The following is a 16,457-nucleotide window of genomic DNA, read 5'->3' on the forward strand; positions in this document are numbered from 1 at the left end:
AGCACACATGGCGGGAAGAGAAAACTGACTCACCCCTACCTCTCTTCATATGTGCCTTGGTATGCACAAGCTCCCCCTGCCCCCGTAAATAAATATAACTCAAAAATAAATTAAAACATATTATCTAACAACATTCATAATAAATATAAAGTGTAAGAATAACATTGTACTAATGTCTCAAAGAATTAATAAAATACGTATTGAAAAAATAAGTAGTGGGGCTTGCAGAGGGCACCCCAGCCACATGACAGCTAGTAAAACAGTCTGTAACTCCAGGGGATCCAGCGCCCTCTTCTGTCCTCTGTGGGCACTGCATGTACGTGGTGCTCAGACACATTCAGGCAAAACCCCCATACAATAAGAATAAGTAAGTGACCTTTGCTCTGTGTAGTCACTCACTGTAGACTAAGGTCTAAGGAAACCAGCTTTGGCAGCATGGTAAACCCTGAGTTATGTGGTAAGCTATACAGTAAGACCATGGCTAAACTCTTCATCCTACCCCACCCTCACTCCCCCTAAAAAAACAAATAATGACCTCTGTAAACCAATTCTTCTCTTACCTCTCTGGGCTAGATAACAAACACCCACAGGACTATTAGCTGACTATGTCATTTGAAGACATTGTTACTCCATCTCGGGCGCTTTGGATGCACTCCTAATCAAAATTAATCTGATCAGGAGCCCGAAGTGATGGATTAGTGGCAGAGAGCCCTGGCCGTGCTTCCAAAGGACCCAGGTTCAATTCTCAGCCAACCACACAATCTGTAACTCTAGTTCAAGGGCAAATGCGCTTGCATACATAGAGATAGACAAATATGCCGACAAAACACTCAATGGCATAAATTAAAACAATAAAAATTTGCTCTGATCATACTTTGATGAGCACTAGAGGCTGCCTGGCTAAGGCAGCCAAGATATGTTGTCGTCTCTAGATCATAAGCTCCGTAGAATATACATGAGCTTCTGTTTCTTTGAGGCATGAAGCTATTTGAAATGCACAGGTGCTAAAAACCTCCCTCTAGTTTTGTTTCTTTGCTTTTTTTTAAAGAAACAGAACCCAAATGTAGATTCTTGGTGCCCCAAGCAACTCAGCCTCAACTTTTAGAGAACTGCTAAGGCTGGGGAAACGGTGGAGAAGGAAGTGAGGTGTGCTTGGGTGTGCCGGCCACTTCCGGGGAGCCTCTTTGCCCCTGTGCTCTGTGAACTGCAGCTGGAACACAAACTCCATTTTCAAAGCTTCATAAAACCTTTTCCCAGGCCTCACTTTCCCTGGCTTCATGGCTCTCTGTGGAAATGAGAGCCCGTGTAACTGCCTGACACAAAACTCGGAGTGGGGAGTCATTCTGTGCTCTCATGCGGTGGAGGGTGGAGTCGGAGCATGACTGTTCCTGGAGCCTGCACCTCAGCTCCCTGGGTGTCTCTGCATGGCGCTCCTTCCCACAGTCGCTCATCTTGCCTTACCACTTGGTTAGGGCCTGCTGCTCAGCTTTCTGAAGTTGGCTTCACTGATACTTTCTATGTAAGCATTGAAAGGCATTTACTTTAAGAAGAAAAGAAAAAAAGAAGCAGCGGCTGGTCCATTCCATCTGCCTACCGCTCTTAACCTGCTTTGTGAACTAAAACCCTGTGACCTTTGCACACCAGCCGGTATGTTCCCCGAGCAAAGGGTCTTTGAGAGCGAGCACTTGGTGGAGTAAACTTTAAGTGGGCCCAAGTGCCTGTGCAGTGGGTGCTCAAGGGCTTCCTGAGGGCCTGCCCCTTGCAGGCATTTTGCATAAATTATCTTAATTCACCTCAAAGCAAAGAATCAAGTGTGTATTTATTTCCCAGACAGCCTTTTGTGGTGAGAAGACATGAGAGAAGTAATCTGTCCTCACGGCTGCTAGAGCTGCCTTCCTGAGACCCAGACCCATACAGCACCAAACCAAAGCCTGTGTGCCTCTCCCTCCCTCAGACTGCCCTTTCCTTTGGTTTTATGGCACTTGGGAAGGGCTCAAGAATTGTTAGATTTCTCCTAATCATTTTCTTAAAGTTTTCCATAATCTCATATTACGCTCGTGCGCCAGGTGTGTGTTGCATTTGTGTTTTGTTCTGAGACTCAGGACAGCTCTTAGTTAAAGTGTGGAGAAGGACGTGCCCTTAGTTGACCTTTGCCATGTCTGTGACTTGTGCCCTCCCACGTACGTACATCAGAGTGGAGCAGTGAGATGTTTGTAAGTGGAGCTGACATGCCTGGCTGGTTGAACTGCAATTGAATTGCTAAGCTCCAGTTGCTCCGTTTGGACCGCACTAGGAATCTCCAGTAACATGCTGCTTGCCCCACATACAACTCGGCTTCCTCAGACACCTCCCCTACTTTTAGAGACTTGGAAGGGACTTTCTGGGGCAGAGGAAGAGGACTTGGGGGAAGGAATGGAGACGGTGCTTTTTGGTTTGGAAGGCTGGTCTTCTCTCTTTATTCTTATTGTTTATATTATTTACTTTGTACTGGGTGCACACTCCATGGCACATGTGTGGACGTCAGAGGACACCTTGTGAGAGTAAGTTCTTTCCTTCCTCCATGTGGCTTCTGGGGATCAGACTCAGGTCGTCAGGCCATGGCCAGTGTCTTTTCCCACTGAGCCATTGTGCCAGGCATGGGGGCTGTTGGTCACAATGGTTTGTTTGGTGTCTGAATGAGAGCATCAAGAGGCCAAGAGATTTCGGAGCCAGGAATTCCTGACCACTTTTCAAGAATAATCACCCATTTCATGGGTATGTGTAAGATACTCTAAAAGGAAAGACGTGAACGCGCATCTAGTAAGGGGCACTCGGAACAGGAAGCGGTCCTGAGAAACAAGAGTGTCTGGAGTTAGTGGAGCGTATGGAAGCCTTCCCAGGCTTGAAGCTTCGGGGGACAGGGACTCAGGGGTTACAGACACCTGGAATATGATCTAGAAAGGAGAGCATAGTTTCCAAGGGGGCCCCACAGACTTCTTTCCCAGTGGGGAAAAGACACAGCCAGAGATCCACAAGGGCCCTGAAAAGCATGGAACCTGGTGCAGGACCAACATCTCTCTGCCTCTGCCTTCAGACGGGGCTCTGTGGTAATGAAGGTGAACGAAATGGTATGGCAGAAAAATGAATCTAAACCCAGCTTTGTGCTGGCAGTGTGTGTCACTGTGTTCTAGCTCTTTCCAGGGCTTTCCGTCCTTTCTTCCCTAAAGGTTCTTGACAGCTGAACTGATGAGTGTACCCTATGCTGGCCTCAAACTCAGGAGCTGAGCTCCTGCCTCAGCCTCCCGAGTGCTGGAATTGCAGGCATGTGCCACTATGCCCTGGGCCGCCCAGGTCACCCACAATACCGAAATATGTTGATTGAATACCCAGATTGGTTGAAGGAGATGACCAGAGTGTGTCCATTGAGGATGAAAGGGGCTCGGAAGAACTAACATTTGGTGCAGCTACAGCCCGGCAGAGTTGGGGCACTGCCACAGAGAGCAGGGCTGAGAGTGGAGGTGGCTTCGTGGCCAAGCTGAACATGGTGGCTTATACCTGGAATCTCAGCACTCAGGTGACAGAGGCAGGAGGATTGATGCAAGTTGTGGGTCAGCCAAGGCTATCTAGTAAGACCTGTCTCAGACAAGACAAGACATTGGATGGTCATGCACTCTATTTTCCTGTTTTGGGTAATATGGCTTATGGTGCCTAGAGTGGCGCCCAGAGCCCTGTGCATTTCCATAAATACTGAGTGTCACTCCCAACTCTAGTGCATCAATTTCTTCATCAAGTTTAAAAGTTAACATTTGTGAGCTGAGAATGTGCCTAGCATGCATCAGGCCCTGAGTTCAATTTCACAGCACCTCAAAAGAAATCTCAGAGAAATTAGTAACCTGAAGTTGAGGTTATTAAAGAGCCAAACGAGAGAAGTTGGCTCTCAGTTCAGTTGTTGGCTAGTCAAGGATACTGGCTAGACTCTAGGCATAGGAGTACTTCTCTCTGCCCACAGATTACATACAACTCCATGGGAAACATTGGGGGTGGGAGGAGTACCAAATAAAGATGCCTGTGTTCCTTGGCCTACTGTAGTGACACACCTACCTACAATCCCAGAGCTTGGGAGACTGAAACAGGAGGTTTGCTGTTTGTTTTGTTTTGAGACAGGGTTTTTCTGCAGAGCTGAGCTGTCCTATGCCTTGTAGACCAGGCTGGCCTCGAACTCACACAGAGACACCTGCCTCTGCCTCCGGAGAACTGGGATCAAAGGCAGGCACCACCATGCCTGGCTCAGGAGGATTGTTTTAAGTACCAGGCCAACCCAGTCTACATAACAAAACCCTGTGTCAAAAAGACAAAACCAAAATGTTTCTATTTTGGGTAGCAAAAAAATTACTCCTTTTTTCTTTCTTTCTTTTTTTGTTGTTCACAGAGATGCTACAGTTTGTCAGCAATCAAGTGGGAGAGTTCCCTGATTTGTTTTCAGAGCAACTTTGTAGCTCCTTCCCTGGAGGTGGCAGCAATGGTGGCAGTGGCAACAACAGCAGTGGCAGAGGCAACAGTGGTGGAGCCACAGACCCTGCAGTACAGCGGTCATTCAGCCAGGTCCCATTATCTACCTTCTCTCCCTCAGCTGCCTCCCCTCAGGCTCCCGCCCTGCAGGTCAAAGTTTCTCCTACCCAACCAAGGGCAACCCCTGTTCTCCAGCCGCGACCCCAGCCCCAGCCCCAACCTCCAGCTCAGCTGCAGCAGCAGACGGTGATGATCACCCCGACATTCAGCACCGCTCCGCAGACGAGGATCATCCAGCAGCCTCTGATATACCAGAACGCAGCGACCAGCTTTCAAGGTGACGCAGAAGTCAGGGCACTTGGTGGCTTCCGGAGCCTCCATGCCAGTGTGCAGACAGACACTGCAGACCTATCCTTCCTGAGCAGGAGAAGATTTTAGTCTGGTCCTGTTTGGACAAGTTTGTGATCATTGGCAGAATGGTGCAGGGATACAGCTCCTTGCTTTAATGTCTCTTAGACCTACTTCCAAGTCCAAACATGGTAAAGGCTGGGTTATCCTGATAGAGGTGGAGTTCTGAATAAAATTAGGTCTGAAACTTACTTTGCCATCAGACCTGAGCATGCACAGATGAGAACTGGTCCCTCGGCAGATAGCTCTTAAGTTAGCACTGTGGAGATAAATTCCATTTTTAAAATAGGTGCTACATCTCTGAATAGCAGCCCTTGCGGAGGGCATGTGGTACACGTTGATGGAATGCGCAGCTGAAGTGCTTGTGCTTGCTGTGGTGTGCTGTCTCCCATGACAATGGGGAGCCCCGGGTAGGCTCGGTATTGCTCTCAGTTTGAAGACACACATAATTTTCTGGTGGGTTTGGAGACTTTGGAGGAGGAGATAAAAAACAGAAAGCAGAGACCATGATCTCAAAGCAGATTTCCCATCTAGAACGGATGGGAAGCAATGAGGCCCCGGGGGGTTGTTGACTCTCGGCATCTATTAACTCGATTGCGGGCGCAGCCATTTGCCCGTAGTTTCCCTTACATTCGCTCCAGCACCCGGAGTCATAAAACAATTTGTACTCATTCCATCAGATATTGATGCAGTCCTTATGGGACATTCCTATTCTCTAAACCAGCTTGTAAATGGCTGTGCGCATCTTCTTCAGCAGCAGGTGGGAAGCCGAAGTCATTACAAGACACCCCATCCCCAAGTCACACTGCAGCTGTGGTGACATTGTGCCTTCCTTGCCCATGTAACTTTGCTCTCTTCTTCCCAAAGTCCTGCAGCCTCAAGTGCAAAGCCTCGTGACGTCCCCGCAGGTGCAGCCCGTCACCATCCAGCAGCAGGTGCAGACGGTACAGGCCCAGCGGGTGTTGACACAGACAGCCAATGGCACACTGCAGACCCTTGCCCCCGCCACAGTACAGACGGTCGCTGCGCCACAGGTGCAGCAGGTCCCGGTAGGTGGCTTGGAAAGGAGTCTGAATTAGTCCTTGGTTAAAACCTGCTGAGCCTGCTATCGAGAGCATACACAGACCAGGGAGGAGGAGGAGGAGGAGGAGGAGGAGGGCTAAGAAAGGAACCTCTGAGTACCATGCAGAGATCTGACTGAGCCTTGCCTCTGGCATGCAGTGACTGTTGACACATACGATGGGTATATACAGCTGGGAAAAAGGGCTAAGCGGACAGGCACTTGTTACCGAGCCTGGAAACCTGAGTTCAGTTCACACCGTGGAAGGAAGAACCAGCTCTTACAAGCTGCCCTCCCACAATAGATCTACCAAGTGTGTATTTAAAAAACAAATAGCGTTTTAGGGGGCTGGGGAGATGGCTCAGTGGGTAAGTTTGCTTGCTTGCTTGTTTGTTTGTTTGCTTGCTTGCTTGCTTCATTGGTTTGAGACAAGATCTCTCTTTGTAGTCTGGCTGTCCTAGAAATCACTCTGTAGACCAGACTAGCCTCAAACTCACAGAGATCCACCTGCCTCTGCCTCCCAAGTGCTGGGATTAAAGGTGTGTGCTGCTATATCTGTCAGGGTGATAGCCAAAATAGAAACTTCTAGTTGATTAAGAGAGCTTTCGAAGCAATAAGTCGAGCTGAGGTCCTGCTCTGACCTATGTACACTCAGATAGGCATGTTTGCACATATGTGTGTGGTCAGCACATACATAAAGTATATATGAACTTAACTTATACTTACTAACAAACGGACATTTTTATTTTGTGTGCACGTATCTGTGGGCGGGTGCACACATGTGGCAGTCGGAGGGCAGGTTCAGGGGTCGGTTCTCTCCTTCCACCTTGTAAGTCCTGGGTCTCAGACTCAGGTCATTAAGCTTGGTAGCTGGCACCTCCACTGATGAACCTTCTTAATGGCCCTAAACTAACCTATCTTAAAAAAACAAACAGAAACAGACAACCTGAGCTTGCCATTCTTCCTTCCTACCCGTGCTTCCGACCCTAGCCAAGGCCAGCTCTCTCAGCGCACAAGGTCTCATTGTCATCCTGAAAGCCTTAAAGCCTTACTGTTCTCCTTAGCTGTCCCCTTTCTCCCTCCCCTTCCACACAGGATGCAAGCTGCACAAAATAGCCAACTTTGGGAATTGGTCTGTAAGGGATTTCCTTTTTTGTTTGTTTGTTTGTTTCCAGTTTCAAGAAAATGTTCTCTTACATTTTCGTGATTAGTCTATGCAACAAGAAAGAAACAAAACCAAAATAATAATCATGCTCCTTTTTGTCCTCCTCCTTCTAGGTCCTGGTCCAACCTCAGATCATTAAGACAGATTCCCTTGTTTTGACCACGCTGAAGACAGATGGCAGCCCTGTCATGGCTGCAGTCCAGAACCCGGCCCTCACTGCCCTCACCGCCCCCATCCAGACAGCCGCCCTTCAAGTACCAGTAAGGGTCGAGCTCTGCTTCCTCTGTGCTTCAGAGTTTCTAAAGCTCATTGCTGAGTAGATGTGGGGAGCTTAATAGAATGTGTCCATCAGATTGGAAACATCACCCCACTTTTAGTTTGTTTCTTCCCTTGAAGCAGTGTTGTGGAGTTGTGCTGTATTAAGTCTTGGGAGCTTGTAAGGGAGTGGAACAGAACCCTAGATGAGCCCTGCTGCTGGATGGCAGCTCCTCACAGAGCCGTCATCTTTTTTACCATTGTTGCCGTGGGGGTTGACTGCTAATGGACCCTAGGGCCACCAGACAGGGAGAGGTATGAAAAAGACAGACAAGGAAAGCACCATCCTTCAGCTACAGGATCCCAGCCACTTTGAGTAAAGCTTATTTAAATTTTGGAAGCATTGACTTTATTCATAAAATCTGAGAGCTAGAGTTGGAGAGGTAGGCAGTGGATAAGAGCGCTTGCTTAGCATGCTCGAGGCTCTGGGTCAGTCCCCAGCAACTTATGAACCGGGTGTGGTGGGCAGGACTGGAATCCCCGAACTGGGGAGATGCAGGCAGAATGTGCAAAAGTTCAAGGTCAGCCTCAGCTACATAGGGGCCAGCCTGGGCTATGTGAGACCTTGTCTTAAAATAAAAACTGCTAGGAACTAGAAACAATTCAAATGTCCATCAATGGGAGATAAACAACTCACAATACACCTGTAAAATAAAAGTATTCCCAACAGTGATAGGAAAGAAAAGCAGCCTGACTCAGACGATCACACTAGTAATCCCATTAGTAAGACGGTCAAGAGCTGAAGCGTGACTGTGCTGAGTGACAGAGCTGGGTTATGGGGCAGGACTTAGGGGACATTCTATATGGTAAGGGTTATGGGGCAGGACTTAGGGGACATTCTATATGGTAAGGGTTATGGGGCAGGATTTAATGGACATTCTATATGGTAAAGGGTTTTTGTCTTGGATGCTACAAGTTGCACGCATATGCAAAACTTGGAAAGTTCTAAAAATGATACTTGTTATGTGTAAATTATTCTTTCCTTTGTTTTTTGTTTATTTTGTTTGTTTTTGCATAGGGTTCCTCAGTATAGCCCAGACCTCAAACTCAAAATCTCCCTGTCCAAGCCCCTGAGGGCTGGGGTTATAGGCCACCTTGCCTGACTGACGGGTTGTTTTGTTTTGTGTTTGTTTGTTTGTTTTTATTTACTTTTTTTTTTTTTTTTTTTTTTTTTTTTTTTTTTTTTTTTTTTTGGTTTTTCGAGACAGGGTTTCTCTGTGTAGCCCTGGCTGTCCTGGAACTCACTCTGTAGACCAGGCTGGCCTCAAACTCAGAAATCCTCCTGCCTCTGCCTCCCGAGTGCTGGGATTAAAGGCGTGCGCCACCACGCCCGGCTGTTTTTATTTTTTTGAGATAGACTCTTACTATGTAGCCCTCGATGGCTTAGATCTCACAAAGATCCACCTGCCTCCTCTTCTCAAATGCTGGGACTAACGGTGTGCTCCACCAGGCCGGCCCAGTAAATTATTTCTAATTCTGATTAAGTAGAGCAGGTTTCTGTCTCCTCATTAACCATTTGGATACTGAAACTATTCATTGAGGGAGAACAAAACTTAGTACACATAGAAATGAGGGGCAGGAAGCTCCGTGGGAGCTCTGACAAACTGAGAGAGCAGCTCTGAAGGAAAGTATAGGTGTTATTCTGCACGCTCTGGTGGCCAGAAGAAATGCCAGCATTTGCTTGTCATTGAGAAGAGGAAAAACTATGTCACATACTAGGAGAAAGTTTTCTCTGGGTCCAGCTAATGCTCCTGTATGTGTGTTCAGAGGTTACTGAAAGTCTGACAGCAAAACTATACAGCATTTCCTAGCAAGCCCACCCCGCCCCAGGCCAGAAGTTAAGGCTCAGCTAATCTTTTGGTGGTGCTGTTTATTAATAGTGATCTTGAGAGGAAGATGGGAGTGGATGTGCACAGCTCTGGAGGCCTTTCAGGACCTGACCTCCTTAGCCCAAGAGGGTATCAGACGACGTGAAGCACTCCCGGGTGATACCCCATATGCAGGAGCAGGCCACTTCATGTTGTGAGGTTACTGTATTTAAACTAACAAAAGGATAATTCTGCCCTTGTTCTAGACCCTGGTGGGCAGCAACGGGACCATTCTGACCACCATGCCTGTGATGATGGGGCAAGAGAAGGTTCCTATCAAGCAAGTGCCTGGGGGCGTGAAGCAGCTGGAGCCTCCCAAAGAAGGAGAGAGGCGGACGACACACAATATCATTGAGAAGCGCTACCGGTCCTCCATCAACGACAAAATCATAGAGTTGAAGGACTTAGTCATGGGGACAGATGCCAAGGTAAGAGCCAGGAAGAGCACCGACACTCAGGCCCAGTGTCCTTGGTCTCTGTCATGCAGTTAGGGAAGGTGCAGCCTTAATGAGTGGACACAAAAGGGAGTTAGAGACAGATTTTTGTTGAATAATCCTGGTGTTTAACAGGATTGTAAAAGACTGCCCAGGTATGGTGGCGTATGTTTGTTATCCTGGCATTCGGGAGACAAGGCAGGAAGATTACAAGTTCTAGGCCAGTCAGGACTAAAAGTCAGTTCCATGAGTGAATGAATGAATGAATGAATGAATGAGGAGGCTTTCAGAGGCGGGTCAGCAGTTAAGAGCAGGCGATACTCTTCAGAAGACCTGGATTCTGATCCTAGCGCCCACGTGGTTGTTTAAAGTGGCTGTAATCCTAGTTCTGAGGTTCCGTGTCCTCTGTGTGTCTCCCCTCAGGCACCAGGCAGGCATGACAGGCAGATAAAATAAAGATAAATTAATCTTTAATGAGTAAGTATCTACCATAAATGGAGTGTTGAAGGTTGGTGATGTGATGACCTCCTAGTACATTTACTCTGTCACCTGTGCTGTGTGACATGCAGTGAAAGAGGGAAATAGCGCATCCTACCTCGTTGACAGGTATGGGACTATGTGTACCTTGGAAGTAACTTAGGACATTCTTGATTCTTTTGGTTTTTCGAAACAGGGTTTGTCTGTGTAGCCCTGGCTGTCCTGGAACTCACTCTGTACACCAGGCTGGCCTCGAACTCAGAAATCTGCCTGCCTCTGCCTCCCAAGTGCTGGGATTAAAGGTGTGCGCCACCACTGCCCGGCTCTTGATGTATTTTTATATGCTCCCTTTCAGGAGAGAAGCAAGAGTGCAGATCAACTCTGCACAAGAGCAAAGCAGAGGAAACTAATTTTTTAAAATATATCTTTTTTTTAAATGAATGTGTCTCCTGGGAAGTGGGAGGTGCTATTTTTTTTTCTTGTTTGTTTGCCATTTGATTTCCTTAAAGTTTGTTTTTATGCTAGATTATTATGTGAATTATTATAGTCAAATAATTATTGTATGTCAGTTATATGCCAGGCTCCAGGCTATAAACTCTTAACATGTATTGTCTCATGAAGACCGTACTACCAGCCTATGGCTTAGATCCTGTCATTATTCACATGTTAAGGAGAAGTGAGGATTTAGCTCATGATAGAGCTAGAATGGGCCAGACCTTGGGTCTGTTCCCTAGGTCCAGTCCCTAGTGATATGTTAGTCTTGGCCAGTGAAATGAGCCAACTCAAGCCAGATTATCGTATACAAAGGCAGGGTTAATGGGAACCAGCTCTACAGTGGGTTCACTGGTCCCAAGTAATAAAGCCAGGAAAGTTGGCAAGGCCAAGGGGTTGGGGGTGGGGACAGGAGAAGCTTGAACAGGCATGCAGGGAGAGAGAAAATGCAGAGAGCGGCAGAGAGAGGGAGACAAAATGTCTCTGTTATATAGGGAAAAACCTCTGGGTAAGGGGTATAGCAGCCATGCCCTGTAACAGGTAGGGACCAAGAGATGCTGGGAGAACCTAGAGGCCAGGCCCACTTTGGTATGTTAAATATGCATCTCAACGCTTGTCCTGAGTCTGAAACCCAGCACCCGGTACTATCACCACCCCACCAACCAAAAAAGAAAAAGGAAAGAAAGAAGAGGTCCAGAGTTAGGGCGAGCTCTGTCCCAGCCAGCCAGCCATGAGCTGGGCCTTGGCACCTCCCAGCTGTGCTTCCCACGCGTGGACTCTGGGCTCTGCTCTCTCAGCTCCACATGCGTGGCGGTAACTGTGTTTCGTCTGCCTTCCTTCCAGATGCACAAGTCTGGCGTTCTGAGGAAGGCCATTGATTACATCAAATATCTGCAGCAGGTCAATCACAAGCTGCGCCAGGAGAACATGGTGCTGAAGCTGGCCAATCAGAAAAACAGTAAGTCTGCCTGCTGGAGGGCCACCAGACCTCACGGGGAAGTCCTGTGGCAGGCACTGAGAGGTGGGACGCAGGTGTGTGTGAGGGAGGCCCCGCTCATGTGGGACTTTATAAAAATGGAGGGACTTGTCTTTGCAGAGCTCCTGAAGGGCATCGACCTGGGCAGTCTGGTGGACAGTGATGTGGACTTGAAAATTGATGACTTTAACCAGAATGTCCTTCTGATGTCTCCGCCGGCCTCCGACTCCGGGTCCCAGGCCGGCTTCTCTCCCTATTCCATTGATTCTGAGCCGGGCAGCCCTCTGCTGGATGACGCAAAGGTATGTGCTTCTGAAATGTCTCACCCTCAGAATCTCTCATTTTCTGTAAAGGAATAGTGGCCACAGAGCGCTGACCCAACCAGCGGTCTAAAGAGTGTAAGGTGCAGGGAGCTGAGTGCCCTGTGCCGTTAGCTCTCTATGAGGTGGGAAACTGCTCAGTATGGCCCATGCCTGTAACCCAGCCTGGCAGAGGCTGATGCAAGAGGATCTTGAGTTCCAAGCAAGCTGAGGAAGACCACCCCCACACACACACCCATCCCCCTAGAAAAGGGCCTCTGGATGAAGAAGCCACAGACCCTCAGACTTAGCAAGTCAGACAGGAAATGAGGACACAGAGCAGCTGTCATGCGGGTGGGCTCTGGGAGCCTCTGGACGCACTCCATTACTCTCCCTGCCTGCCTCTAATGGGCCTGGCAAGACCACTTTCTAGGCTGCTCTGCTCGATTAGAGCAAGGCCGCCTCTTGGTGCTCTTTCCGGAAACAACTACAATTTGCAATCTAACAGTTAGCATTCCACCAACTGAGGGCTCTTAAATGGTCCCTGAACAAAAGAGCCCTTGGCAATTGAAGTTTTAATAGAATTAGTTAGCAGAGGCCCTGAGCGCAATGATTTCCCAGAACCTTTGGAAACACTGAATCCTGTGTACTGCGTCTTGGCATTGGAGTTTCTGACTCCAGAAACAGGTGGTTCGTTAGTATCTAGTTTGTTCATGTGAGGGTTACCATGTTGCTCTGGCTGGCCTAGAACCTGCTATGAAATTAGAATGAACTCTGTCGGCCTCCTGGTCTTCCCATCTCTACCTGCCAAGTGCCAGATTGCAGGCACTGCCAATGCCTTTGATGTGTGTGGAACTGGGGAGCCATTTGGCCTTGTACATGCTAAATACATTCTTTTTTTTATTTATTTTATTTTATTTTTTTAAAGATTCATTTTACAGGTGGTTGTGAGCCACCATGTGGTTACTGGGATTTGAACTCGAGACCTTTGGAAGAGCAATCGGCGCTCTTAACCACTGAGCCATCTCACCAGCCCTGCTAAATACATTCTTTTTTCTTTCAAGACAAGGTCTCACTAGTCCTAGCTGGTGGGCTGGAATTCTCTCTGATCTCTATGTAGACCAGGTTGGCCTCAAACTTACAGAGATCCACCTGATCCAGCACAAAGCAAACATTCTTGGGAGATGTTTTTGTAAATACGATTGTGTTTGGAAATAGTAGTCCATATGACATTCAATTTGGAATGTGTGCATCAGGGCTCAGGGTAAACCTTGGCTCCAGTCCCCTTACTCACCCCTTGTCTGTTCCCTTGGGCCTCTGCTTCCATATCTGTCTATAAAATGAACAAGGCACAAAAAGCGCATTCTAGTTTTAACAAGCAAGCTGAACTGCAGCATTCTCTCCCTTTCTGTTTCCCTTACCACTGAGGTCAGACAAGCTACCCAGCTCTGTCACTGGGGCACTTCCTAGTGTGGTGAGCTGACGCTTCACAGTGAGCAAAAGCAAACCTTCCCCTAAAAAAAGTCTGCAAAGCATCGTTTCCCATCATTATTGAGGCATGACGTACATGCAATGAAATAGCCTATTTTAAGAGGCCATTAGTATGGCTCAGCAGGTAGAAGTGCTGGCCAGGCAACTTTGAGCACCTGAGTTCCAGAACCCACATCAAAAAGCCACATGTGGTCGGTCAGACTTGTGATGCCTTCTGCAGGCTCCTTAATGTTACCCTCACACACAAACAACTCCTGCTCATGCACACACAATCAACACTCTCGCTCATGTACACGGCGCAGAGGTTTGGTTTTTTTGTTTTTTTTTTTAGTCATGAGAGCTCTACATCTCTGCTATTGTAGAGATCTGTTTTGTAAGAAAGTTGGCCTGGGGGCTGGAGAGATGGTTCAGTGGTTAAGAGCACTGACTGCTCTTCCAGAGGTCCTGAGTTCAAATCCCAGCCACCACATGATGGCTCACAACCATTAGTAATGGGATCCGATGCCTTCTTCTGGTGTGTCTGAAGACAGTAACAGTGTACTCACACACATAAATAAATAAAATTTTAAAAAGAAAGAAAAGAAAGTTGGCCTGGCACTGAGGAGGTAGAGACAGGCAGGTCTGGGCATTTAAGAGTCATCCTGGTCTACACAGAGAGTTCTAGGCCAGGCAGAGATACATGGTGAGGTCCCATACTTCTGGCTGTTGTGCTTTGGGTATGCTCAGTTAGTGGTGGGAAGGTTATTCCTGTGTCTTAACAATGGCTTGTGGATTGTGGACGTCTTAGGTCCATCCTGGCTCTAGTCCTCGTTGCCTTAATGGTCATGAGTTCAAACCTCACAGTCTGTTTCTTGGTTACTTTTCTGTTGCTGTGACAAAACACCTCGAACAAGGCAACTTATCAGAAATAAAAGAAAGCGTTTAAGTGGACTTACTAATTTAGAAGGTTAGGGTCCATGATGAGAGTGCAGAGAAAGGCCTGGTGGCAGGAGCAGCTGAGCGCTCACACCTGGATCTACAGACAGGGCAGAGAGTGCACACTGGGTATGGCAAGATCATTTTGAAACCTCCTCAGCCACCAACTGGGCACCAAGAATCAAATGCTTGAGACTATGAGGGGCATCTCATTCAACCCACCACACAGTTCTGTAAAAGCCCAAATGGTAGGGCTGTAGAAATGGGTCTGCTGTTAAGACCACTGGATGCTCTTCCAGAGGACCTGGGTTCAATTCCTAGCATCCACACAGCAGCTCATAACTACTGTCTGTTACGTGAGTTCCAGGGGGTCCAACACCCTCACACAGGCAAAACACCACTGCATATAAGATAAATCATTTCGAACCATAACAATTACAAATCCTGACTGCTCTGACTCGGAGCTGCTTCTCTGAAGGTCAAGGATGAACCGGACTCCCCTCCTGTGGCACTGGGCATGGTGGACCGATCTCGAATCCTCTTATGTGTCCTCACCTTCCTGGGCCTCTCCTTTAACCCCTTGACTGCCTTGCTGCAGTGGGGAGGGGCCCACAACACTGACCAGCACCCATACTCAGGCTCGGGCCGCAGTGTACTGTCACTGGAGTCAGGTAGGTGGGTCCCCTCCCTAATGCTGGCTTGGGTTGGATGGCCTGCTGTGGCAAAAGGACCCTGTGCAAAAATGGGCTTCCCACCTGCTTGCTGCTGACGGGGGCTAGCCTGAGTTAGATATAATAAGACAAGCATGAGTATGTTGGGACAAGCGAAACCAGTGTGGCACCTGCTTTTGGAAGGGAGTGGGTGGGAGAGATGGGGAGGCACTTGTTTGAGGGGCTGTATGTCAGAAGTGAGATCGGTGTCCTAATTTCCTCTTAACTGGGGGTTTTGTGGCACTCAGCTCCATGGTGCCAGGGTATAAAAGGACTATTGCTTAGGCTGCGGAAGTGTGTACCATTTCCTCTGAAACTGTCACAGAAGGCTCACACTATGACCTTGCACCCTGGAGTCCGTCAGGTGCCTTGCTGTCCCACAAGGTACCTCTGGTAGTCTCAGCTGAGTGCCCCTCTCTAGGTGCTGGGGGCTGGTTTGACTGGATGGTTCCAACTCTCCTCCTGTGGCTGGTAAATGGTGTGATTGTCTTGAGCGTCTTTGTGAAGCTGTTGGTCCACGGGGAGCCAGTGATCCGCCCACACTCACGCCCCTCAGTCACCTTCTGGAGACATCGGAAGCAGGCAGACCTAGACCTCGCCAAAGTGAGTTCCGTCATCCGCCTTTCTTCACCTTTCTCTATGCTCAGGGAATGTTGTTGAGTCCCCAGTGTGAATCAAGTCTTGTGGCAGGTGCTGGGTGACTAAGGAAAGAGAAGAAGCACCCCCGCCCCCCATCTAGAACAACCACAGGGCAGTGAAGGAGGGTACCGCTGTGTGTAGATCATGCTGTGGACACAAAATGATCTCTGCAATGGGACATACGAAAGCAGGGCTGCCCTGGACAAGAGGATGGGCAGGCAGACATGGCAGGGCCTTTCAGGAGAAAGTGTCCTGAGAATTGTATTAGCCACTTGTCTCCTTACTGTAACCAAATACCCAGCAGAAGCAATTTAAGGGATATTATTTGAGTTCATAGTTTCAGTCCCTCGTGGGAAAGGCTGGTGGCCATGGGACAGGAGCTTGTGGCGTGGTATCTCACGTCTTGGCAGATCAGGAGGCACCAGAGCTACAGGTAGAGATCATTCACAAGAGCTGCTGCTTGCAATCCATTTATGTCAGCCAGGCCTTAGGCCCCGAGGTTCCACAGCCAGCTGCGGCAGTACCATGGCTGGGGACCACATGTTGGAATCCATGAGCCTGTGGGGACATTCACAGTCAGACTACAGTCAGGTAGACAGACTACAGACAAGTAGACCATTTGAGGCTATGTGTCTGTGTTGAAGGAAGAAGCCAGTGAAGGCTGGCGCTGTAGCTAGTTGCTGCGTGCAGAGAGTTTAACTTATAATTAGGTTCATTTTT

At 48.3% G+C, this 16,457-nt stretch overlaps 1 protein-coding gene across 2 annotated transcripts in view; it reads left to right on the forward strand.

Annotated features, from left to right (window-relative positions):
- Srebf2 (sterol regulatory element binding transcription factor 2) overlaps positions 1-16,457 on the forward strand; it is a 60,122-nt gene that overhangs the window by 18,435 nt on the left and 25,230 nt on the right. For both annotated transcript variants that reach the window (XM_021182744.2, XM_021182743.2), the window contains exons 2-9: positions 4,409-4,825; positions 5,764-5,945; positions 7,235-7,381; positions 9,511-9,732; positions 11,551-11,665; positions 11,804-11,985; positions 14,867-15,059; positions 15,520-15,701. In XM_021182744.2, the coding sequence (XP_021038403.1) occupies positions 4,409-4,825; positions 5,764-5,945; positions 7,235-7,381; positions 9,511-9,732; positions 11,551-11,665; positions 11,804-11,985; positions 14,867-15,059; positions 15,520-15,701 (1,640 nt within the window). The remainder of the gene's footprint in view (positions 1-4,408; positions 4,826-5,763; positions 5,946-7,234; positions 7,382-9,510; positions 9,733-11,550; positions 11,666-11,803; positions 11,986-14,866; positions 15,060-15,519; positions 15,702-16,457) is intronic.

Source organism: Mus caroli, chromosome 15, assembly GCF_900094665.2.
Source record: "Mus caroli chromosome 15, CAROLI_EIJ_v1.1, whole genome shotgun sequence".
NCBI lineage: Eukaryota > Metazoa > Chordata > Mammalia > Rodentia > Muridae > Mus > Mus caroli.